Source organism: Ostrinia furnacalis, unplaced genomic scaffold, assembly GCF_004193835.3.
Source record: "Ostrinia furnacalis isolate ACB-3 unplaced genomic scaffold, ASM419383v2 OfSCF1632, whole genome shotgun sequence".
Classification (NCBI taxonomy): domain Eukaryota; kingdom Metazoa; phylum Arthropoda; class Insecta; order Lepidoptera; family Crambidae; genus Ostrinia; species Ostrinia furnacalis.
Window position 1 is genome coordinate 109330 of NW_021131871.1, and position 26831 is coordinate 136160.

At 34.7% G+C, this 26831-nt stretch overlaps 3 protein-coding genes across 13 annotated transcripts in view; 1 reads left to right on the forward strand and 2 right to left on the reverse strand.

Annotated features, from left to right (window-relative positions):
* LOC114353167 (phosphatase and actin regulator 4) overlaps window positions 1-18398 on the reverse strand; it is a 57541-nt gene extending 39143 nt beyond the window's left edge. For 3 of the 11 annotated variants that reach the window (XM_028305020.1, XM_028305019.1, XM_028305018.1), the window contains exons 1-4: window positions 18129-18398; window positions 13230-13331; window positions 1212-1382; window positions 447-545 (exon numbers count right to left, since the gene is read on the reverse strand). In XM_028305020.1, coding sequence (XP_028160821.1) covers window positions 447-545; window positions 1212-1382; window positions 13230-13331; window positions 18129-18219 — 463 coding nt within the window. In that variant the 5' untranslated portion in view covers window positions 18220-18398. Of the gene's footprint in view, window positions 1-446; window positions 546-1211; window positions 1383-3301; window positions 3478-7610; window positions 7950-9943; window positions 10128-13229; window positions 13332-18128 lie in introns of those variants that run through there. The other 8 variants (XM_028305022.1, XM_028305027.1, XM_028305029.1 and 5 more) reach the window with 8 other exon arrangements.
* On the reverse strand, window positions 13749-14754 carry LOC114353168 (uncharacterized). Its single transcript, XM_028305030.1, has one exon. The coding sequence runs from the start codon at window positions 14631-14633 to the stop codon at window positions 13767-13769; it is 867 nt and encodes a 288-aa protein (XP_028160831.1). The 5' UTR covers window positions 14634-14754; the 3' UTR covers window positions 13749-13766.
* A 195-nt stretch (window positions 18399-18593) lies between the features above and the next one.
* S6k (Ribosomal protein S6 kinase) lies at window positions 18594-26702 on the forward strand. The gene is made up of 10 exons (XM_028304998.1): window positions 18594-18940; window positions 19157-19197; window positions 19282-19543; window positions 19668-19801; window positions 20586-20777; window positions 20909-20999; window positions 21569-21811; window positions 22571-22678; window positions 23698-23867; window positions 24491-26702. Exons 1-10 carry the CDS (start codon window positions 18842-18844, stop codon window positions 24525-24527), a joined length of 1377 nt encoding a protein of 458 aa, XP_028160799.1. The 5' UTR covers window positions 18594-18841; the 3' UTR covers window positions 24528-26702.
* The last annotated feature ends 129 nt before the right edge of the window (window positions 26703-26831 follow it).

The following is a 26831-nucleotide window of genomic DNA, read 5'->3' on the forward strand; positions in this document are numbered from 1 at the left end:
GATTTCGATTGCGGATACTTATTAAATTGGTAAAAAATAGATTCATTTTATTAGATAATCGAGTGGATCACTTATCGTTTCCACCCTGTATAATCCGGTTGTATCTCTAGTTCACCTAGATACATTCCATAGCAGCTGTAATAGACATTTAGGTACATACATTTACCAATTTTGGTGATAAATATGAATTTTGTATTAGGTTTTGTATAACGCCTGAACAAAAACAAAGGGTAATATTTTGGTGTTGTACATAGATTTCGAATATAAAAAATATATAATTTAACTAATTAAGACATGACAAAAAAACTGAGGTATGTCTCGATTCTGTCGGGCCTGGGTCACAGATGACCGTTCTTCTTTGACAATTAATGAAAATGTTGTTAAACGGTATTGTCATTTAAAATGTATGTAGGTATAATATTAAATAAGTATTTCAGAACATTTACCTGCTTCAGCCACGGGCGTCACTGGACTTTCCGGTAAGAGGATGCCTTTCTGCACTAACTCATCTCTATTCGCACGGACGGATATTTTCCTTTCTAATGCTGCAAATAGAAAAGGATATATTTTATTACATCAATACGTTGGTATCAAACGTAATAAAAATTTCGGTAATAAATTAAATTAATTGCGTTGATGGACATGTTTGCAAAAAACAAGACATTTATTTCATAATCAACGTCAGGAAGAATTAGGTACAACTGCAGTCGCAAATAGATAATTTATCAAATATTATTTGAAATAATTAATAAGCTACCTACGATAAAGTGCCTAGTTGTAACAATAAATTCATAACGACCTTTACAGAGAAACAAGTAGCATCGGTTTTGTAGAGCTTCACACAAATATGTTCATAATGGAACTCTACCGGGACAATAGAAGCAGAACTAAAACCAAAGATCAAAAGAAATGGTGAAATTAAATTTTATTTTATTTATTTAATCAGCTGGTTAATGATCTCGGTCGGTAAGACAATCGATCTACGATAGACAAACGAGTGATCTTCTTTGATTGACAGAGATTCTCTACAAAACCGAAGCTCTCAGTCTCTTTTTTTTGGCTACAACTTTATACTTTCATGATTCTATAAATTTATAGGTACCTTACTTCAAAATAAAGCCCACACTAGCGCTAAGTTTAGGCAGTTAGTGGCAAGTGGCTATCGGGCTGAATTTTTTTACTGCTGACTTATCATATCATCAAATACTTACTTCTAGAAGCAGCTTCAAACTTTTCCGATTTCTTTTTCCGTTTCCACTTCCACGGCTTGAAGAGTCTGCCGAAAGCAGAGAACTTGGATTTGGTCCGCTCGACAGGTGGCGTGCGGGCGCCCGAGCCGAGGCTATTCGTGCGCACCGTAGAACCATTCTGTTTCTTATTAGCTGCAAACAAACACAAAAACTACCTTTAATTACAGGTAATATTGTAAACAAACGCGCTCCTACTTATTTATAATTTAAACATCTGTCATTCATATTCTATTCACATGCACAATGAATGATGCATTGTGATGTGGGAACAGATAAAAATCTTATCTAATTTAAACACTGATATTCCAATGTATTTTTATTGTAAAGAAACATAATAGCATGAAATTATCTACATTGAAAGTGTGATGGCATGGAGGAATGAAAAGTAACAGAAAAAATCACATTGTATAAATATGGTCACCAAGAGATGCCTGCCCGCCCAATAGTAGGCAGTCACACACTACATCCACACAATCAATGGCCCCATTACGTCGAGTGTCTATTGTCAAGAACTGTCCGTGACTATCACAATACCAGCGGGAACTGCGAACATACCTACAACAGACGACTTTCTCATCTCGCCAAAGTCCACAATTCATCACTTGAACAATCATATTGATCGCTTGTTCTTAAGTTCACAAAGTAACAATGAACTTTATCTCAATGATACGTCGACAAATGGAAATAACCTTAAACTAAATCCTACTAAAAGAATATATTTATTTTAAACGATGAGAAAGGTTTTATGTAGATAAGTTAAAGTTATTATGTACGTGCTTACTGCAATAATTGATCACCTGAATTTACAAGAAAATCCAAGTAGACCGAGACATGCATAAAACAAATCACGGCTCTACCAGCAATTTATATGCGAGGAACGACAGAAGAAAAAATATCCATTCTGCCAAGAACACCAACTTTGTAAAGAGCTTTGAACTGAGATAACCTAAAGTAGGAAATAATGAGTCCGTTATTAATCTTGCCTAACTTTTTCTTGGGCATTCATTAAATTTAATCTTAGCTGACTTAGATTTGAAAGGAATGCTGTAGTTAGGTATACGGACTGATAAGAAAAGGCCCGATTGGGACATCAACATCGCAATTACCTTATCTCTGTACCAAATAATCTAGCTAACTACCTACCTAGTTTTCACAATTATCAAACATCGCTTTAAGAAAGAAATACGAGGTCAAAATTCACAATTTGTTATAATGACCGTTTCTTATATGGACTATACATTTCTGGTAGTGTGAGACCTTTCAAATTGACAAAATATTATATCCCTACAGTTATTACTATTACTGCTACATTATGTATGGAATATGTAGGCGTGAAGAAGGCATAGAAATCCATCGGGGCGTGTTGGTGTTGGCATCAATTATTGCGAGTTTGCAAGTGTTGCGGTCTTAGACGAAGACGTCTAGCTAAGCGGGGCGACAGACCGCGATGGCATGGCAGTGATGGGTGGCTCATAAATGGCAAGTGATCGTGACTCATGTGACGGCCCCGTGGCGTCACATCGACGACTCGAGCGCCCACGGTGATCAATGGTGCGACACCAACGCACTTAACGTTCACTATATTTATACCTTTCATTACTGCTGAAGTGCTGACGTATATAAATGTACCTATTTACTAGTATTATCAATCGAGTCTATCATTCATATCGACGACTTCCATTGATAAATTGCAGTAGTAAACAAAATACTATGAACGTGAAAATAAAAGTTGAGAGTACAATGTGTTTATTGTCACTCTACATTTATACAGCGTAGGCATTTAAAAGTGTAAAATTGGTCATTAGGTCATTTGTAGTCACCGTTAACAATTACCTATACTGTTATGTATTCTGTAACAACACGTAGAAATGATAAAGAAGACAATGAATGTGACAAAAATGGATAGTATTGTTCTACAATGTGTTTACGATTGATAAATTCGTCAGCAGTAGAGCATTTCTTATCAACATCGTCACAACACCAATACGTACGTTCTATATTTAGATATTATAAGGAAGATTACCAACAAGTATAAACGTTGGGTACAATACCTAGGAATGTAGTAACTGCATTCTTTAGACGCCCATGTTGATGAATCAATGCTGTACCTTCATTGCGCAACATATTCACATTAATATGCTCCTCGTGTTAACTATGCATTCAAAGTTTAACACTGTTAGTTTACACCGCGTACGTGCCACGTTTCAATCATAAAATATTAGTCACAAATATAAAACTATTTTTTTGTTCGTCTATTTTCGTAGACTTCGTAGCGTAAAAGGACACTAATAAATAAGACTTCAACGAGCTTTTTCCAATAAAGTAAATAAACTGTTCTCATTTTTCTTGATGAAATCACTTGTCACTCGATTTTGAAGCCAGACTAGTGTCCCTGCAGTATTGGATCCGGCGTTCATATCGTACCACGTCAGAAAGGGAACTGGAACACTGCGAAGTGTCTTTAAATCATTATTAACTTCAATTAAGGCAAAGGCTAAACCGTGTGACACAGGTGACATGACGATTATCATGTTCCAAATCTATATGCCCAATGATATTCAGGAGATTAAATTACACCTAATGCTTAATATTTAAGGAATAACAATATTCTGGGTCACGGATAATTAATTGGAGTAAGTTTAAAATAACAACAAAATATTATTATCTAAAAGCTCAACAGCACTGCATATCATAACAGACGTCATAGTTTTTAATTTGAGAAAAGTACGAGCGCTGAAAGTAAATATAGCGTAGAGGTCGTGCTCGTAATGTAAACGAACTTATTGTTGCCGTCCTTGTTTTAGCCCAATAAATTGATTTCTTAAGTTGCAAAACCGATTTGGTCAATCATTTCAGAAATAAAAAGCCAGTAGATAGAAAAAATGACGATTCTTTTTCAAAACACGCTGAATTTTATAGAGTAGTATAGTTTTGAAATAAATCTCGAAATGATATTTTTCTTCAAGTGATTTAATAGTTAAAATAAAAAAAGAACAGTCATGTTAATTTTACATGAAATATTCAATTAGAAAGTTCCTAAAATGTTTTAACTTCGTAATAGCTGTGTCAGCGAAAACGGAACATGACGTGACATCATCGCGCCGCGAATAATGCGCGAGATATAATCTGGGCATCTAATACTGTTATTCACAAAAGTATTGTGCCAGTTCAGTTTGTTCGTATGTAATGATGACTAAAAATACAATCAAAATTTCAACTAACATCCGTAGAATCGTTGATTAGTAGAGCCAATTTTCGAATTCAGTTACTATCATGTTACGAGTCCGTTATTTTTAATTAGTGTTACCTAATACTCGTACATTACGCTTTTAGGTACTTCTATTAGGTACTTGGAGACAATTTATTAATGTATCAACTTTGAAAACTGATTAAAAGATACACAGGAGATGTATTCTTAGCATTCAAATTGAAACTTGAATTCAAGTACGGAAACAAACCGTTTGAGAATTAGATTTCTACTATTTCCGATTTATCGAACCTATTTTTAAAGCACTCGAAAACTGAATTGTTCTCATGTTATGCAGAGTAATTAAAACCTAGAACTCCCAAGTCAAGATTTGGGAAGCAATGGGTTACCATCAAAGGATTCGACTTCGTGGAACAAGTTAATTGCCCATTTATAGTGAATGCTTTCGTCTGCTTATTCCGTGAATATAATTTGTCTATGATTCCTTCTGTTACCTACTTTTTGTAAAAGGAAAGGTTTTGGAGAAACCAGGATTACTCGTAATATTCAAAATAACGTTTTTAGGAGTCCAAATGAGAATTGTGTGCGTCCATAAATATGATTTGGAATTTGAACGCTCAAAAACACTTTTTACCTGTTATGTCATGCAAGAAGATTAGTCATTTTTACAAGTATGTGCTGTAATATGGTTTTTACTGTACTTTGCATTGTTTCCATAGTTTACAAAGTTTACAACTTGTAACATCTCATGGTGCAAAGAAACCACAATTTCACTTTCCATGGTAATCGACAACATGGGAAAGTGTGGGTAAATGAGATCTCTTTTGTTTGATCGAATAGACACAGAAAGACTCAACATCTAGTTGAGTAGACAGAGACAATAAACAGGCTCGTAAACCGGTACTAGAAAAAGCCTTAGCCTTACCCCAAACGACCTTAGTAAAGGTTGTCTTATTAGTCTTATGTTCAAGTCAATAATAAGGTCAAGTTAGTATACGACCTATTCCATCCGCATTTGGAAGTAGCTGTCTGGAGCAAGTTATCATTGTGTATTAAAGCAAACGTAGAAACGTACTTGCGATCGAAAAATATATAGAAAAACTATATTCGCCAAGACAATCGTGCGAATCCTACAGGCCTCCGATGAGTTTTTTCCCTTCTGTTATTTACGACGAGACAAAAAGTTACATTAGCAAGGCAAGTAATCATTATTGATAGTTATTAAAGGAATAGATAATACGTATAATAAAGATACTATTATACTAATAATTAATGTTATGCTTTTTTAGATAACATTCTAAAAGCCTTTAGTCCAGTCAATGAATGCCTTAACGACGGTGTAGAGTGAAATCCGTGGAACACAATTTCTGACCTCGGGACTTTATTTAGCCTAGTTAGGTGGTGAACATAGCAAAAGTCCCCGCCCTTAGCCCTTGAGCCGGCAGGGAGAGGGGGGTTTAAAGGTACCACTTTTCGGTTTTTCGCTTAATCCTCGGAAACTATGCGTCCTAGTGACATGACTACTATGAACCAAAAAAAGCTTATTCAATTTGCTACAGGCGAGACCGTCAAGTTTTTCTATATCTTGTATAGTTTTTGCGGCATCTGCTCTAGAAGGTCTGTAAAATTGGAAATTTAATTTTTGTCTTACATGTTCCTATCAGGAGAAAATCGACTAAATCAACATTGAGCAAACACTATAGACATGCGGGAGCATGTTAAGCCTAGTTCCAGGGAGGGGACTGCACCGTGCGTATATTTATACGAACCAATTGGAGCCACTTTTGACTCCTCATCATTCAAAAACTACTGTGCATTAACTCTTCAAATTTGGCTCATGTATTGAGACTTGCAAGATATACATCAGCTTTAAATTTCATAAATATACCTCAAACGGTTATTTAGGTATTGACGTTCAAAAATCGACATTTAGAACACTAAAATCTATCTATCACCTGTGAAATGTTAAAATTTACTGGTTTTTTATTTGTTCCTTTGTATTTACATAACTACCTTTCTGGATGCCAAATTTGAACCTTCGAGGTCATCTGGAAGTGGTTAGAATTTGGTATATAGGTCAGACATGTAGATTTTTGGACGTCAATACCTAAAGAACCGTTGGAGGCATATTAGGCACAGTAGTTTTTGAGTGATGAGGAATCAATAGTGGCTCAAAGTGGTTAGTCTAAATATACGCACGGTGCAGTCCCCTCCCTGGAACTAGGCTTAACATGCTCCCGCATGTCTAGAATGATTGCTCAATGTTGATTTAGTCGATTTTCTCCTGATGGGAACATCTGAGACAAAAATAAAATTTCCAATTTTACAGACCTTCTAGAGCAGATGCCGCGAAAACTATACAATTTATCAAAAAAGTTGACTATCTCACCTGTAGCAAATTGAATATGCTTTTTTTGGTTCATAGTAGTCATGTCACTAGGACGCATAGTTTCCGAGGATTAAGCGAAAAACCGAAAAGTGGCACCTTTAAACCCCCCTCTCCCCGCCGGCTCAAGGGCTAAGGACGGGGACTTTTGCTATGTTCACCTCCTAACTAGTCTAAATAAAGTCCTGAAGTCAGAAATTGTGTTCTACAGTTTTCCATCTATAATGCTTTATTGACTGGACTACTTAATTATTATACCTATCATCATTTGATAGAGTCAGATCTCTATAATTCTATTTACGTGTGAACAATCTCAGCTAGGGTCTCTAACTTGTAACAACACGCAACTTGAATGAAGGTAATCATAGCACGCTATGCCTATGTCTGACTTTTGCCTGACTTGCCACTCCTGTATGTAACGTTGGTGAGATCATGCCTCAATTTTTTTTATGTTTTCGTTATTGAAAAGGACAATGTTGTAGGTATAATGACCTCCCATCACATGAAGGCAAGTTTGACAAGCAACCCAAACAAGTATTGAATGACTGTGATGATCTACGCAATGTAAGTATGTATGTAGAGCCAATAACAATATTGATCAATTAACGTTCGCGTGAGTACTTTGGTGGACTGTGTAATGAATGTATGAAACAAATACGTATGTATAGAGGCCAACGCCAAGTGCCATGCACGAGTCTTTGATTTCGCAAAGCTATTGTTAGGAATGCGGCTGGGCGTATGAGACAAAAAGGAAAGGGAAGCTGACCGGCTACAGCTGCAACCTCCTTGGCACCCACATGCAAGAAGTCTGTGAGTGACAAGGTGCTGGCGATCAGCTGCCTTCGCTCCTGAAAATCCAGTTGGTCGAGGCTACCGGTCCTGGTCCCGCGCACCGCCTGAGCGGGCGCGCTCAGAGACATGTCAACTACACGCCGCCATTTCGCATGCACAACATCTTCGTTACTAAATCAACACAAACACTGTCAAGAAGCACTAACAAAGGCACACGCGATACCGGTACTGGGCCCGACGATTACGTAGCGATTATAGCAAAGTGCCTGCGCCGCTTGGGACGCACAACGGCGAACTGGCGCGCGGGTCGAGCAGTGCGGGGCAGGGTGGGGGCTCGGCTGCCTGCCTCTGTCTCTCCTGCATGTTGAAATGCACTCGACTCGCCTCGTCGATCCGCGGCCATCCGACCGGCGAGTCTCCGAACTCTACGACTGCCGGCATCACGTCAACACCGACCGAGACAACAAACGATGCGATGCGCGCCGCGGCCGGTTGAACCATACCCGTTTTGCTTCATTTGTAATGTTTTTGCATCTGTACACTACAGTAAGTTTAATTTATAAATAGAGATCCAACCAAGTTTACCATGGCTTGGTTTAAAAATAATCTCAAACTGTTATTAATTACAAACCATATAATATGTTGTTTTTGCTATTCAGTCATACCCAGTAAAGTAGAGTCAGCGTAACAATACAAGGATAATGGTAAAAACGACCTTTAGTAAACTTGTCTTGTTCTTTTTTTCCTGTAATGTAGTTTTCATTTGAATAATTGTCAATACAATGAATCTCCTTCATAAACGGCCATAAAATCTTTTTTACATCCATCAGTATTACGAACTCTACAAAAACCTGACGTCAAACTTTTATTTTTAAAAACAAAAGAGCGAGTTAATACCGAGTTAGTCAGTGGTTAATTCTTATTCCGTGACAGTAGGCAAGCCGGTCATTCCGTGCGGTGCAACCATTGCATTGTGCAGCGTCGGTACCTACGCCGCGTCACCCACGTGAAGGCCCGCGCCCCCCGTGCGAAGCAGGTGTAACACCCGACACCCCGCGGCTCCTTACGTTGCCTCCACGCTAACAACTATGATGCGACTAGCATTCGTAAGTTAAGTGAACACAAACTTAGGTAATCAATGATCATCTATTAATCAATAATGCCGTGGAAAGTTTAAAGGATACTATAGTTATTTGCAAAAATTGTAAATTTTAATTTTAAATAATGAAAAAATGATTAAGTCGACGTTCAGCCAGGTAAAGCTTGTAAACGAAATGACATCTATCTAGGTCAAACTGATTTTGAAGATTTAATTTTAGTTATGACGAAGAAAACATAATGCATTTTCAATAGAAACAAATAGAACCTAATAAACGAAATAATATTTTAGGAATGGCCTGAATTCTATCATACCACAGCAATAATGTCATGTACTTAACATTGTGGGTAAAACCACAGGATATTTACTAGTCAAACCAAAATATTTCTGTCTAATTTCCTCTGACAACTTAGTTTGATAGATATCATTGTAATATTAAGAAAATATATTTAATTAACCACAAACAATAATTATACATTAGTTACAATAATACAACAGTTTTGAAATAAATAAATAAGTAAATACATATAACTAAAATATTAATTGTTGTGAATTCTAATGAACATAAGTAAAGACGATAAGAAATAATGAACACCATGTATCATTAATTATTATCAATTTTGATTTCTTTGAGCAAAGCCAACTCAGATTTTGTTAATTTATATGAAATTCATTATAAAATTTAAATTTTTTATCATTTTATTAAAATTGTACAATTTGTACAGTTATAAAACAGAATAGCAATTGGAAATACCACCTAAGTAGCTATGTGTTATTTTTTCTACCAAGACACGGACCAAGGCGGTCATTGATTTCGGGCTCGTTTAAAAACTGCAAAATGCATTTTTTTTACTTTATCCCACGGACTCACAACCATGCGAATCATGCGATGCCGGCATGCATGATAGAAACAAAAAAATATCAAGCTGAAGTCCAAAGGGTAGAGCAGCAAACCTGTGTTGTGTAGTGTCAATATTTTTTATGGTGATGGGGTTCTGCAGATACACGAATTACAGCATTATAACATTAAAGGAAAAAAATATTCTCATTTCTTTATGGATGTTTCCACCACTTCACTTGCGTACTCCACATTTTGAACCCCGCGTTTTGTAATAAAAATATGTATCTTCATTATTTTCTGGATGATCCCGCAACCGCTGAGTATGTTTTAAAATATTGTTATCTGTGAATACCACACTAACACTTACAATTGTCGTCCTTATCTAAGGCCCCAGATTCGCTCCTTGTGTCGTCATCTATCGGCCTATGTTTTGTTTTCACTTTTTTTATGTCCATATCATCCATTCTTACACAGCAAATCCACTTTGCCACTTTCAAACTACGTCCCCATGACTTCAACCACATATGTGCATGTAGTTCAGACGGAGATTTATAACTAAGACATTATATGAAACCTTATCGATAAGATAAGACCGATAACTTATCAAATTGTTTTTCTGAGTACAGGATATTGTACCTGTTGTGCCTCAGAGCTCGTTAAGCAATCGTCAAATTGTAGACGAATGATTCACAGGAATGTATGGGATACCATCGATTCCTCGTGCCACTAACACGATTGAAGATATTTCGTGGTCTGTCTGCGCATTCTAATGGTGATAAATGTATAGGATACCCTGCCCGGCTACATTTGTGGAGTCATATTGCGAGTTAACCCTTTCTGAAAAATACGTTTTTGGTTTTCACAATTCAAACATCAAGTTATTTTCAGATCAAAGATTAAAAATAATCAAATAATCGACATAAGAGTTTCTAGTTCTATCTAGCTTATGTGATATTGGATGTCACGAATAAAATGGAAGAATGAGTCAGTCGAGAGACATCTTAGCTATTCTCTGATAAAGATAAACAAAAAATGTTAGTAGAACTACCGATTCTGGAAATTATCTCATGGAATGTCTAATCGCAAGCAAAGGGTTGTTCAGGAGATGGATTCTTAAATTATGACCAGAAGAAAGAGAAAAAATATTATAATAAAAGCTCGGGAGCTTAAGTAGTAAATAACAAGCTTAGATTAACAGCTCATTCTTTAAAAATCTATTATCTACTATATAAAAATAAGTCGGGTTTTCCTCCCTGACGCTATAACTCCAGAACGCACGAACCGATTTCCACGGGTTTGCATTCGTTGGAAAGGTCTCGGGCTCCGTGAGGTTTATAGCAAAGAAAATTCGGGAAAAGGGGGTAAAACAGGATCCACGCGTACGAAGTCGCGGGCGGCCGCTAGTTATCTATATCTATCTTAAATTGGACGGTTAGGTACTGACTGACTGCATCAAATAATACTGAATCTTGCATTACAAGTTTTATAAGCATGTTCCTATTCCTATGCAAACGTCAATAACAAGGAAATTTCCCAAAGAGTATTTGATGAATAGAATTAAAATTGGCATAAAAAATTCAATGAAGTTTAATGACCCGAAGAAATATAGCTAAATAAGTTCAAGAACACGCTTAGAATTCCATACAGCTTATAGTGGATTGCTGTAGAGTAAAGTAGATAGGTAATTGATAATAATGCAAAAACATTATAATTAACCAAAATAAACCGTGTATGAAATGTTACATGGTCACTACCTGCTTGAATGATCACAGTGCGCAGAGTTGACTTTAAATGGATGAAGCGGCCGCTGTGAGATTAAGCGTGTAGCCTTCATTTATTAATAGAGCCTATTGCCCTAGAAAACAGGCGAACCATGATTTTTATGCCTGAAACCTATGTAGCGGATAATGCATGCAATGAAGCTTAAAATTCGTTTAAGTAGGTATACTCTATCTAAAATTATGTTTATGCTTAACTACACTTGGTGGTTAGTCATATTAATATAACGACATACATTAAATATGATAAAAACGTCTCAGAGACGTAAAAATAATTGTTACATCCTGAAACATATAATATAACTATACCTCCTGTATAACAGACGCCGAAAACGCTTGGTCTTTAATCATGGCAGCTAATCTGTCCAACGTAGAGCTCTTTTCATGGGGCTTATTTACATGTTGTTTGCCATGGCAAACGATGTTACGCGATAATCGCAGGAATTAAAAATGAAACGTAAAAAAATCTACGTGTTAGACGGTATAAAAAGGATGTAGTAATACATGCCAGTAATCGCTAATACACAACGACAATAACACAGATTGAGTGTACACGCTCACCTCTGGCGTATATGGGGAAATCGCCGTCGGATCGGCTGTGGGTAAGCATGGGTCCGTAGCACCGCCACGGCGGCCTGTCGCGCGGCCCCCGGTGGCCCTCCACGGCCGCTCACCTACAGGCCATCAGCACATAAACTTGGCACGGGGCCTACATCTACGAGACACACTCGGCGTGGCGTCCACCTCCCGGGACTCGCATCAACTCGCCGATGGCGGCGCCACAGATCCGGAGAGCGGAGGCTGCGCGGCGCATCTCGCGCACCCCTCGCCCGCCCTGCTGCCGAGCCCGGCGCCCGCCTACCCGAGCGTACATCTATCTATTCACCCCATGATAATACGGAAAGGTTGTTCAACACCATCCATTTTGCTACGTAGGTAGGTATATTCAATACGATGTTGTAATGTTACGAGCATATTTTAGTATTTAAAGAAGATAATGTTTTATTTAATAGTTTATGGCCAACTATGAAATTATTTTAAAGCTAAGATATTTAATATACATAGCACAAAATAATGAGAAAAAATCGTCATTGATATTGGAATAGGCACCTATCAAAATCAGCAGTACTTATACAGATTGCAAGAGTTAGTTAGCAAGTCTTTCTGTAAGACAAAACACTCATTATTATACTAATATTGAATTCTTAAAGGTTATTTCAGATGCACTATTATTAAGTCTATGGGACTTATATATTTAGTGGCTTTGGTTTCGTTTGTAGGTACAGAACATGGATAATATTGTCCATATTTATGGCTCAGGATGTTTTAATGCGAAACTCGTTTTAATTAACATAATCTCCACTTTCCAATAATCTTCCTTAAAAGCTGCTATACTGACGAAAAACCGAAATGGTAGGAACCACGCGATATTTATAGGCTTGTGTCCCACGAAAGTCGTGTTATTTTACCTACTTATTTAATTACTCAGAAACTCTTTTAATCCATCCATGTGCTAAAAAGCGTTTTATTTCACGTTGTTTGTTTAAAAAAAAATGTCTGCATATTTAAAATAATAATAATATCTTAATTTATTCATATACATTGCAATTTATACAAAAAAAAATTTTTTTTGTAAGTAGTATAAATCCTTCAGCAATAGCTCTTCCTCTGCCCATACAAATAAATAAAAGAGCTAGATATTTATAAAAATAAAATCACAAACCCAATATTCAGAAAGTTTTGTGTTAATTAAAGGCAGTGGATACAATATCACGTTTTTTCTCTGTTAATAGCATAAAATCTTAAAAAATACTTTTCATAAGTAGTAGAGTAACCTTTATTTGTTAATTTTATTGTCAATCAAAATATACTCACTCAAATCACCGTTAGCTGTTGAAGTATCAAATGGAACCGATAAATGCCGGCCTCCTTTGCCCACAGGAAACACACCCAGATTTGTTTTCTCACCGCTTTCACCTATGTCAAATATTGTTTGTTTTACAATAACGATTTATACTCAAACAAAATGCACATACTATTAGCAATATCAAATATTTCACTAACAAACATGTTATAATTTATATCCAAAACTTATGCCAGTACTGCTACTGGTCTTGGTCTGCACCAAGAGCGAAGTTAGGTAACATATCTAGGAAAATTGTTTATGTGGTGGTCTGCACATAAATATAAAAACTTAAAGCAGCTTAAGACTAAACTAACTTAGCTCTGGGTTGGCAACTGACTTTAATCCAGTAAAAATTTACAATTCTAATAATGCCAATGTATAAACTGGGTGTTCCCTTGTGTAATTGTGTCCTTTAACCACAATTACAAGCTATTACTTTACTTAAATTTTACTGTAGAAGGATTATTAAATATAAAATAACAAAAATGTATGAAGTCAATAGTCATTTAATCAAAATGGTAAATAATGTCCAGTGGATTATCAATGTAAGACATAAAATCAGAAAAATCCATATATTCATGCATTGAGCCTGCACGCATAATACGTATTTGATGTAATTTTTCCTCTTCACTTTCTGCATATTTATTCTTGTATGTGGTTTTCCATGAATCAGTATCACACTGATCGATACCAAAGTCTCTTTTTACTAAAGCACGCCACACAATCTCTTTATTTATGGCATCATGTAGTATCTTGCATGTTTTAATAACGTTGATTACACCCGATATAGGTAATTTCATGACAATATTAATCAGAACTTCTTCAGGCAATCCTATCAAACTTGCACTTGCAGTCCCATGAAGGCTTATTATTCTACTCTTTACAGCACAAGTCAACCGATCCTTAAGTATGTTACAGAGCTGATATTTGCTAATATTATACACTGTAGGGCTTGTAGAACTTTGTGGTGTGGGATACACATATGATCCAAGAGTTAAGCATGTTGTGTATGTTTCTGCATCCAATTCCTGAATCACTAAATTCAATAGCACTGCTTTACCTAGAGGACTGATGAGGAGTTTCAGTGGAATATCATTGAAACCACTCATGACCAAATTTAATTGAAATGTACCCTCACTTGATTGCCATTTCTTTAATTGTTCAAGGTCAAACTGTTGTATATCAATCACTTCACTTTCTTGATCTATAAGTAAAAAACCTTCTTCTATTAATAATAAGATAATTACAGTACACAAAATGTTCATTTCAATAGAATCACCGGAGCTTTGTGAAATCACTCTCTTCACGATTATGTCCGTCATAGGAGACTCGGAAAACTCTTCTTCAGGAGCAATATATTTTATAATATCCATTTTGATTTATAACTTTGTAGAAGCTGCAGCTTTACAGCAATAAAAACAGTAGGTTACTGAATTAAAATACCATGTTGTTTTGATGAGTGTTTGTTTTGTTTGTTGTGTCAAAATGGTTGATTGACGTAAATGACATTTGCATTTCATTCGTTCAACAATTACCTACGTGAAACAAATTTTCAATAAGTCTTTGAGCAATTACAATGTGGAGAAGGCATACATTTATCTTTTACTGACCATGACCTAATGACTGAAAATTTCCGAAAATTATAATTTATTATTCGTCTCACTAAAGTATTTCTATTGCATTCCAACTTTATATGGAGCCCCTAAAACTCTACCAATAATAGCGAGTTTTATCTGTGCAATCCTTTGTTGTAATAGATAAAAATAATTGATTCTGTTTCCATACATATTTCTGTTCTTCTGGCATACAATTAGAACCAGTAGGTAGGTCAAGACTAGACAAAGTGCACATTATAATCGCAAACCAGTCGAAAAGTGGTCGAAAAATTTTTTTTTTAGGGTTCCGTAGACAAATGGCAAAAAACGGAACCCTTATCAGATTCGTCATGTCTGTCTGTCTGTCCGTCCGTATGTCACAGCCATTTTTTTCCGAAACTATAAGAGCTATACTGTTGAAACTAGTAAGCACGTAAGCAGATTTCTTACCATTTTTTACCCCCCCGCCCCCGTTGTCATCAAAAGTAAGCAAAGCACTTACCCCCTCCCCCTATGCTTACGTAAACATTTTTAGTTATAAATGTTTTTTATACAGTGTGAGTCACGTTAAAGTGTACATATAAAAATAGATGAAACTAGACCTATTTTTATCGACAAAAAAGAGGTCAAAAAATTTTTGATATTTTTTTAAATTTTTTATAGAATTTTTTTTCTTCCAATTACTTATTGTAAAGAAAACGTAATTACTTTTAAACTAAGCGGTATATCCTGATAAAGTAGAAACAGTAATAATGCTAAATAACAGGCGATACTAAAAAAATACATAAAATACACAAAAAAGGCCAACAAATAATAAAAAATGATACTTTTTGATAAAAAAAAAACTGATTTTAAATTCGTGTTTTTTTGGTTATTTAATAAATTTCTCCAAAAAATGCCCTTATAACCGGTGGTTTTTATTACTTTGTATTATTCTCTATCGTATTACCTTCGTAAAACCAAAAATCGCATGTCTCTATCCCTATCACAACGTTTGCAATGATGAAATAACTAACGATGACGTAATCATCATCTAGACCCCCCTACCCCCCATGTCATCCAAAATAAGCAAAACAGAGACCCCCCCACCCCCCCTTGGTGCTTACGTAATACTTGAACGGCCCCTTGGTAGGTAGATGTATTCGGTGAACCGCATTAAGATTTTGATGCAAAAATAAAAAAATAATAATAAATATTGGGGGCTGGCTCCCCATACTTAGAACTGAAACTCAAAAATTTTTTTTTTCATCAAATATATAAGTGTGGGGNAATAATAAATATTGGGGGCTGGCTCCCCATACTTAGAACTGAAACTCAAAAATTTTTTTTTTCATCAAATATATAAGTGTGGGGTATCTATCTATGGATAGGTCTTCAAAAATGATATCGAGGTTTCTAAAACATTTTTTTTCTAAACCGAATAGTTTGCGTGACAGACGCTTCCAAAGTGGAAAAAAGTTGGTCCCCCCCCCCCTCTAACTTGTAAAATAAGAAAATGAAAAATCTAAAAAAAACATGATGTACATTACTATAAAAACTACCAACGAAAATTGTTTTGAACGAGATCTAGTAAGTATTTTTTTTTAATACCTCGTAAATCGTAAACCGCTTATTACCGCGTAATCTTTCATACTAATAACTTAAATAAAAAATAATAATTTTAATTTGATAAATCAATGGTACGGAACCCTCGGTGCGCGAGTCCGACTCGCACTTGGCCGGTTTTTGTGACGGATTCGATTTTCGATTCGATCAAAAAGTGCATTTTGTCTAGACCCAGACAGGCGCGTAGGCTCTGACTGGCTCTCGGCAGTCGTCTTATATATACGTATTTTTGCAATATAAAAAAAACAAATTGCAAAATTTAATATGGTTGGCTCCACTCTCAGATCATAGAAAGAGATCCCCTTCTATGATCTGAGGCTCCACTACTAATAAAAATAAATTCTTTGAGACTTAAATAATTTTTCTAGTGTAATTTTTTTAAGTCATACCAATTTATATGCATCTATATGTTTAAATTAGAATAAAATAGAGCACTATTATATTTGTTAATTTTAAACTAGCTCAAACCAAAACAATAAAAATTGTCTTTAATTACAGATAATGAGGGAAAAAATGGATTGAAGAAATATATTTTAGTTTTAATTAGACATTCTGGATATTAAATATATCCAAAATATCTATGTATAGCTAAAAAAAAGTAGTTCTACTTCTATTACAAGTTAATAATTAAAATATTATGCTTAATGCAGTATTATTAAATAATCTGAATATGTACTTACCTATAAATAAATAATAATAAATAAATATCTTCGAACCGTGCGCCTCTAGTCCCAAACTAAGCAAAGCTTGTGCAATGAGTACTGAACAATGGATATAAACATGCTTAAATACTTGCTTTTTTCATCCTGTCATGAACAATTAGATGGTCTAAATTAAAGTGCATTTAGAATGCTAAGTGAATTTGAATAATGTCGATGAACATTGCCATAACATAGTATTTATATGTAATATGACATGAAAGTTGAATGTAATATTCCAGGTGTTGCTTGACAAACTTACATTAAGTTAGTTTTATCTAATTAGAGACAGCATAGCTATTTCAAACTAAGTGAAGTGGATTTACAAGAAATTCTATACCTAATAACATTGAAACAAAATTATTTCAAAATGTGGGTATGTTTTGTCTGTCATTACTTACTGCCATACTAAACGAGAAATAATAAGATACATTTAAACCCATATAACATAACATTCATAACAAGGCAAAATTCTCATCATACTTATTTGCCCTGTAAACAATTAGTTTGCATTTACAATATTATTAAACGATGATCTCTTAGTGAGATTTACTATTTCTTTAATAAAAAAGATAACATTATTATTACCTACCTATTAATTATTGCTTGTCATTCATTCAGTTTATTTACTGGAGGTGTTAGATTATATTTAGGTACATCATTAACAATATTTAGGACATTTGTAATAATTTGATTTGAACAGGTCTAATGAATGAAGAGACATCAATGAATGAATCATTTGTAAGATTGTTTTAGTTTTTAACTTTACGCACATTTAAGTATAGAACATTTTTATAAGTTTGTTAAATTCCAAACAAAAACAAACATTTTACCAACACGATTTACTGGGGAATTTATTTGTATACTTACAGTCCCAGCAAAACCACAAGGTTATAAAAAAGCATCGTGTAGCAAAACTTTGGCGAAAATTGAGAAGTTAAAACGGCACTGAGATAAGGTAAGAACTTACCAATATTTCCAGTAGTTCCTTGGTTCTTAGTATTTCTCAGAGAACCATCTAAGTTATGATTACTCGAACTTTTATCGCTGTCACTAGCCATTGAAAGATTTTGTAGAAAAATATACTTGATTTTGAAACTATCACATTTTATGGATAATATCACTTCAGTAAGCTTTTAAGAAACGTTTAAAGCTCAAAAACTTAACGAAAAAAGTCATTTTTAGAGCACTAAATTATTAATTTGATATAACATGTTTACACCCCCAACGTACTTTTTTTTATTTGTTGAAGTTTATTTTTAGATATGAGACACAATGATTTTGCCAGTAATTCTCTGAACATCTATTTTCTAACCTGGCAACATTAACACTTAATCATAGACAATAGAAACCGGAACCAGCGTGATTCCGTTATTTTTTCATTCGTTCATTCATTCTATTTGAATGGAAAAAATACCACGGCACGGCAGGAGCCACTGAGCCAGCCACGGGAATCGCTTGATTGAATTTTGTTTCGTTCATTCATACGATTACGGAAATCTATTCACTTTTCTATTATTGTTGGGTGACAGAAGTTACTTTAAAATATTTTCAGAGCGTGTTAATTAATTTATCTTAATTGACGCAGTATTTTTTATCAAAATTCAGTTTAATACCTGTGCAAAGGATCCGTTTTACATTATTTTTTGTGTCAAAAAATAGTGCACTTGCTGATGTCTTGAAATGTCATCGTATATGGCAGGTGTTTTTGATTTTGATTTAGATGTAGATACGGTTACTGTTGGAGATTCAGACGACGACGATATCATTGAAGTTGATGAGGTATTTATGATCACCATGCTCCATGCAAATTGTTGTAAAGATATTGCCTAACCTATAACAACTAAAGATTGACCCAATGCTCAAGGATCTTTCCTTCGAGTTTATTTGTGCTCATAACGCGTTTAACCAATGAACTAAAAATCAAAATGTATTTAGCACCAGTTTCTATTTAGATTATTATTTATTTGGATTGTAATTGATACATTTTGACCGCAGGTGGACTATGATCCTGAGTTACATGTAAACAGTATTGTTGAGTAAGTAACATAGTATTTTAAACATTTAAATTTGTATTTATATGTCTACCTGCACAATCAGTACTATTTATGATTTTATTGTAGAGCTGAAGGGTCAGAAACTATCCAACTGTCTGAAGATACTGTAAATCCCGGACAATGCAAGCGCCTTGGGCCACAAGATTTTGAGCTTCGAAAGGTTTTAGGCAAGGGCGGCTATGGAAAGGTCTTTCAAGTGCGAAAAATTACTGGGCCTGATGCCGGTTCTCATTTTGCTATGAAAGTACTTAAAAAAGCATCTATAGTACGCAATCAAAAAGATACAGCACACACTAAAGCAGAAAGAAATATATTGGAAGCTGTCAAGGTACTTTTTTATTTACGAATTAAAGAATAAAAAACAAACGAAGAAAAATTCTTGGAATTTATTTTATTCAATAAAATTTGAATACCTAAAAGTGTCTAAAATTTTATTTATTTTTATTTTCCAGCATCCATTCATAGTGGAATTAGTGTATGCTTTTCAAACAGGTGGTAAATTATACTTAATCCTAGAGTATTTAAGCGGAGGGGAATTGTTCATGCATTTGGAGCGTGAAGGCATATTTCTAGAGGACACAGCATGGTAGGTATTAAAATTTAGGTTTATTTTTGCATTATCTATAAATTATTTCTCAGTTATCTATGAAAAATTACCAAACAATGGATATAAACCATAATATACTCAACCACCTGCCAGGTAGAAAAGGATCAAGGGTCACTGACTTTTGTCTTGACAGCTAGGGCTAGGGTAATTGACCTTAACCTTTTGTATTTAATCAATAGTCCTATTCATAGAGGGATTGCAAAAGTAAAAAAGTTTGATTTATGTTTTGCCTAAAAATTATCAATAGTCTAGTGTGGGATTTTATTTCTTATTTAATTAATAACCTTAGAATGTGATGGTTGCTGCTAGGATTATTAACATTGACCTAAATTTGTATAAATATTAATATCAGAATGTTAAACATTCAATGACCTTGACCTTTTAAGAGTAATGCCCTTAAGGTCAGTGTCAATGACATCCTTTCAAATTCTTGTTTACCTTTATGTTTCTTTGAGATTTATACAAATAAGAAATTATTGGTTTAGTAACTATTGAAAAAAAAATCTCATGTACACAATCTGCAGATTTTGTTAATTTCTAAATTATGTGATAATGAATCAGTCCATACGATATTCATTTGAGTCAGCTAGACATTTGAAATTCTTAACAACCTCAGACTGCTGAATTCATATCTTGGTGTATAATCGTTTTTAAGTACCACTACTGGAATATAATTTTACTGTAATTAAAAATGACCACTTTATTTACTTAACACATTGTATTTTTATCGAGCATTTTTCTGAAGATATTTTTCTGTTTTTAGCTTTTATTTATCAGAAATCATCTTGGCTCTGGAACATTTACACAGTCTAGGGATTATTTATCGAGACCTGAAACCAGAGAATGTACTTTTGGATGCTCAAGGACATGTGAAACTGACAGATTTTGGCTTATGCAAGGAACATATTCAAGAGGGAATTGTTACACACACTTTTTGTGGCACAATTGAATATATGTAAGTTATAATCCTTTTTAAGTTTTGCAAAATTATTATGAAATTCACTTAGATTAGAACAAGTACTAAATTTTAGTTGTTAAATTATCAGTACCTATGTAACTTCTAATTAAACTTTAATAATTATTCAGGGCACCAGAAATTTTGACACGAAATGGACATGGAAAAGCTGTAGATTGGTGGAGCTTAGGTGCCTTGATGTATGACATGCTTATTGGTCAGGTAAATACATTTTCATTTTCAAAATTATTACGGCACCCCAGTTAAGCCCAGTTTTATATGCAAGTAGCGCCATCTGTTAAAAAAGTTATATTCAACCAGGGTTCAAAATTATCAAGATAATTACGCTTCATGATAATTATCCGATAATTATCAACAGTATAAATTTGTCATATTGTTACATAAAAAATTGTGATTGCTAATGTTGTTTTATGTTTTTGGTTGCTGATTGTTGTCAAGTTATCCATTAGATCATCATTAGTCGCATAAAGCTTTGAAAATAGACAAATAATTTGACGCTAGATAACTAGTAATCATTGTGGAGTTAATAAAATAGGTTTTATAACTATCTATGTTGATTAACGCCCACCATTAGACGCAAGTGCGGAAATACACGTTCGAAAACTTCAAATACAGTCCATTTTCACGAGCGCATTTTTTTGTTATTATCAACCGATAATTATCTATCTGTTATTATCACGATAATTATCGTGATAATTATCATTGATAATTATCCTTTCGAACCCTGTATTCAACACAATAATAAGGGGTTTTTTTTTTCAAAATTTCAGCCGCCATTTACGGGAGACAATCGTACCAAAACAATAGAAAAAATATTGAAGGCTAAATTAATGTTGCCGGGCTACCTTACACAAGATGCCCGGGACTTGATAAGGCGTTTGATGAAGCGTTCTGAGACACAACGCTTGGGTGCAGCCGGGGCAGCTGCTGTCCGAGGCCATGCTTTCTTCAAGCATGTGCACTGGGACGATGTGTTCAATCGAAGACTGGAACCTCCAATTAAACCTAGACTGGTAAGCTACAAATACTCGGTACTCAAGCTCTATATTAAAACAAATTAATTAAATCATACCTAAATTATTGTCAAAAGAGAAAACAGGTTCATTTTTTACAATAATTAGAAAGAAAAGGATAAAATGTCTAGAATGTATAAATCATAACAATGATCAGTTTCTTTTGGTATGAGATAAAAATCCACAATAAAGTTAAACTTCTCAGATTCATTATTATCTTAATCAATACCCTTGATGATACTTAATGTAGTTTGTTTATAAAAGTGATAAGACTTAAATAATGTACTTGTTGAAATTATCAATATTGGTCATATTTACAGTCGTAATATTACAATATAGTTGAACTGGAATCTTGAGATTTTTTATTTATTTATAGTCACGGTTAATAACATTTTATCTGCTATAATAGTCAAACAATAGAATACAATTTTTCTAAATGTGGCCATCAATTCTTTCAGTATCATTGTGATAGTTAATATATTGCAAATATAACTAGTGATATAATGCAGCTATATTGAAGTTGATTTCTTGCAGCCATAATTTATTTATTTATTTATTTATAATATTATCAATTATACCATCCTAGACTGCATCTAACTTAACACCAGGACCTGGTGTTAATCCGCAATCGCACCTGGTGACCAGGTGCGATTGCGGTCAAATACTTGCTTTGTCTTGCATAAAAAAAAATGTACTGTTGGTGTACCTTATCAATAAAATAAATATTAATCAATTTAATCGAGAACTCTTATTTTTCAGACCAGTGAGGACGACGTCTCTCAGTTCGACACGCGATTTACCCTACAAACGCCCATTGATTCTCCTGATGAATCTACCCTTAGCGAAAGTGCCAACTTAATGTTTCAGGTAATTTTTTTTGTCATGTGAACCTTACGAAACATATTACATATATGGAATATTTAAAGATCTTTGACTGACGTGAGCGTGACGTCATTAGCTACGCAATTACAGATCAAAACCTTTGTACACATCACTAGCAGAGCAAAAAAATTCATAATACTTACATAATTAATATAATACTTGTGTTACTTTAAAGACTCCTCAAAGTGACACTTTTGTATTTGTTTTAACATATTGGGTGAGCTTCAAAAACCGTGACATTGACAGGGGGGCGCCACCGTCAATACCGGATCGCGGGTACCGATTTTTGTCATGTTGGAAACTATGTAGTTGAACACTTCAGTGTAAGTCATCTACAGGGTTTTAGGTAAATGGGTATATGAGTCGACACTTAGCCCATGTTAACATGGGCATATAAATGGTATGGTGAAGTCAGAAATTTGATATCATCATTTAATTTTTTTAATTTTCATACTAAATAAGTTTTATAAAATCCGGTTTGTATGAAAATTAAAATGATTAAAATGAAGATATCAATTTTCTGACTTCACCATACCATTTATATGCCCATGTTAACATGGGCTAGTGTCGGATCATATACCCATTTAGGGGCCATCCATAAAGTACGTCACACGAATTTCATGATTTTTTTACCCCCCCTCCGTCCTTGTCACAGGTGGTCACATTTCTGAGATCCCCCCCTCCCTAGTGTGACGTCACATGTTTTGCAATTTTACATCGAAAAATCATTAAATTAACAGCAATAATTAGTTTTATTTCCATTTAAATTAAGTACTTTTTTTATGAAATCAACATTATATCAAATATTTGAAACAATTAAAATGTGATGTCACGAAACTTTGGACCCCTCCCACCCCTTGTCACACCATGTCACACTTTGTCAACCCCCTCCCCCCCTCTACGTGTGACGTACTTTATGGATGACCCCTTACCTAACACCCTGTATACCTACATTACGGAAAAGATTTTTCATTTCAACACAAAAAAATTTTAATCCTCCGCAGGGCTTCACGTACGTGGCGCCGTCCGTCATGGACGAGATCCACAAGCCGCGCGTGATCACGGCGCGCTCACCGCGGCGCCCGCGCCCGCACCACCACCACTTCGCCGCGCCCGCCGCGCACTCCCACCAGCAGGAGGACCTCATGGAGGTCCAGGGGCTACCCATCATATAGTGAGTACTCCACCTACAACATAAACCTAGAATAAGGCGCCGACGTGAACTGACTGGGTCATACTTTTTCGATGTAAATACAGAATTAATTATGCAATTTATGTTGATGCTCCCGATTTGAAACCTCGAGTACAAGCTAGAACGCATGTCTACGTTTTGTTTGGCACATAGGTTTTTGCTTGGAGACCGACTAACCTTTGAGCGAATTCATATACGTACGGCATCGATGTCGACATCACTAAATGTACATCATTCTGTACATTATTATTATGTTCAACAAATGTTATATTCAGAAAACAGAATAGTACACACAAGTATTTAAACACATCAATGTTCTTTTATCGGGCATGCTTAGTTTGTTTTATGGGTATAAACTGTTTGAGACAAATCTAAAAGCAATATACATGATCATGTATATCACAAAATGATATTGTTGTTTTTTTGCGATTCCATTCCCAATAACTGCCACCATAGTAAAAATCATTTTAACCTATAACCTATGGCACACAGCCATCATGAATGCATCAAAATATTGTGTGGGCGACGTGAGGATTCCACACACATTGACAGAGAATAACATATGTGTCATCATCATCTCATCATCATCTTCATCATCATTTCAGCCACAGGACATCCACTGCTGGACATAGGTTCCAATGATTTCCACATCGCCCGGTTGGTAGCGGCCTGCATCCAGCGTCTTCCTGCTATCTTTACGAGGTCGTCGGTCCACCTTGTGGGTGGACGTCCCACGCTGCGGTTTCTGGTACGTAGCCTCGACTTCAGGGGGGTGAGTGTGAGTTTACATCAAACTTCGTCACTAGCGAGCGCGTTAAAAAATTTTAGTTCTTGAAAGTTTCCGCTAGGGGCGCAGTCACTAGTGAAGACGTTTGACGTAAACTCACACTATCACACTAAGCCCCCAGAATTTTGCTGCCCCATCGGCCGTTAGTTCTGCGTACTATGTGCCCTGCCCATTGCCACTTCAACTTGCTAAGCTAATCCGTCGGGCTATATCGTGTCGTAATATGTGATATCATGTGATGAGCAAGGCTACGACTACTGACCACCAAACTATGGGTTCATTCCCATAAAAAAGTTTTTTTATATTCCCTTGCCTCGAGAACTAAGCAAAAAGTATCCTTTGTGTCAAACAGTGGACAAGTGTAAATATTCAATAAACGCACCAAATAATGATCCAGCCGTTCTTATTGTTTCAGATACACCATAAAATTATTCATTATTGCATAACTTTTTAGTCTAATTTCTTTTTTGGTGTATCTGCAACTTGGCTTATAGTGGATATTTCGATATTATTTGTGTAATCATCAATTATGGCTATTTTTTATTTTGTGTGGAATAAATACTACGTACTCAAAATTTAGTGTTTATAAAAAGTGGCTGAATGAAAAGGAAACTGCCGTATATTAGAAATTGAATTAACTTGATAATAATATGAATTATAAGTCATGGTAAGATTATAAAGATAATATGGATTACAATATAGGTAAATAGAATTGTCCTGTAGTGTGAATAAACTATATTAACATAATAAATAATTATATACATATTTATATGTTCTAAATAATATACAGGTACAAAATAAAAATGTAATATCGTGTTCCTCAGGAATAATTGGTCATGTTAATTGATAACTTACATATGAGTGAGAATAGCCAGGACTTTCGAGCGCGATTGGGCTCATGAGTATTGGAAAAGTGACGTATAAATTGTATGGATTGCTGATAATCTATTATACGGCATATTAATAGATGTATCAGCAATCCATAAATTCCATAATATAAAGCAATAGGTAACATTGTTGCCAAATACCCCAAACGTCATATTTCTGATTCGAATGCAGCGAATCGGATTGAAGAGTAAACGGTGGTACTAGAAAATGATAAGTAAAGATACCTTCCAATAATAGTCTGTTTTGTTGTGCCCTTTTTATAGATTTTCTAATTTATTTTTACGAGTTTATGTGATGGTAATCTGTATGGTTGTAACTTACTACACAAACAAAAGAAAAGAAATTGCAGGATCTTTATAAATTATGCTATTTGTTTCTACTAACTTGCCTATTTACTTTCTCCAATTTACAAAATCTGGCGTTATCTGAACTTTCTGACTGAACATTTCAAACTTGCAAAACCTTTTAATGTATTTGTTATTGAGCACTTCATTTAATTTTGTAAGAATAAAGACACCATGAAAATCTGATATGCATGTCAGAATCCTATGAGTACTTACAATAAAATCGTCTGCGTAAAACCGACACAGTGATGGCTTATAATTAATTGTGTTCGACTAACAGCTTATATGTAATTATGGTAAGACAGGCTTATTTACGTCTTCAATCAATCATACATTTTATTTTCGCATTATTATATGAATAGTTATGTCTATTAGTGAAATTACATTATAGTTAAGTAATAGTTTTAATTTAATATTATTTAAACTGATTGTCAAAATTAAATTACGTATTTTGCATTATTTTAAATCATAGTTGTCATATCACGACAAAAATGACTGAAAACTCTTATTTTCAGGCCTATGGCAATTCTCAAAATAGTTGATTTTACACTGATTATGAATTCAACTACAAAAGATGCCCCCGTACTGTCGGTAATGATAATGGTACTGTTTTATACAATATATTATTAATAAAGATTGTACATTTTATACAAGTTACCGTTTAGTCTAATCTTTTAGTAGGAATTAATCACTGTAATAAAATGTTCTAACCCCGACTGTATGACAAAGTAATAATTTACAATATACCTTGTTACCATGCTTCATGAATTGAATTAAAAGGTCATTTTTTATTTTGTACATCATGTGTTTTATTTATCATCATAAATTAATTCAAACAGTGTTTTCTTTACTGGAATTCCAGCTCTCCAGTCTTGTGCGGACTTAATGCGCAGGTTCGAATCCCGCCTTAATATCATGAAATATGGT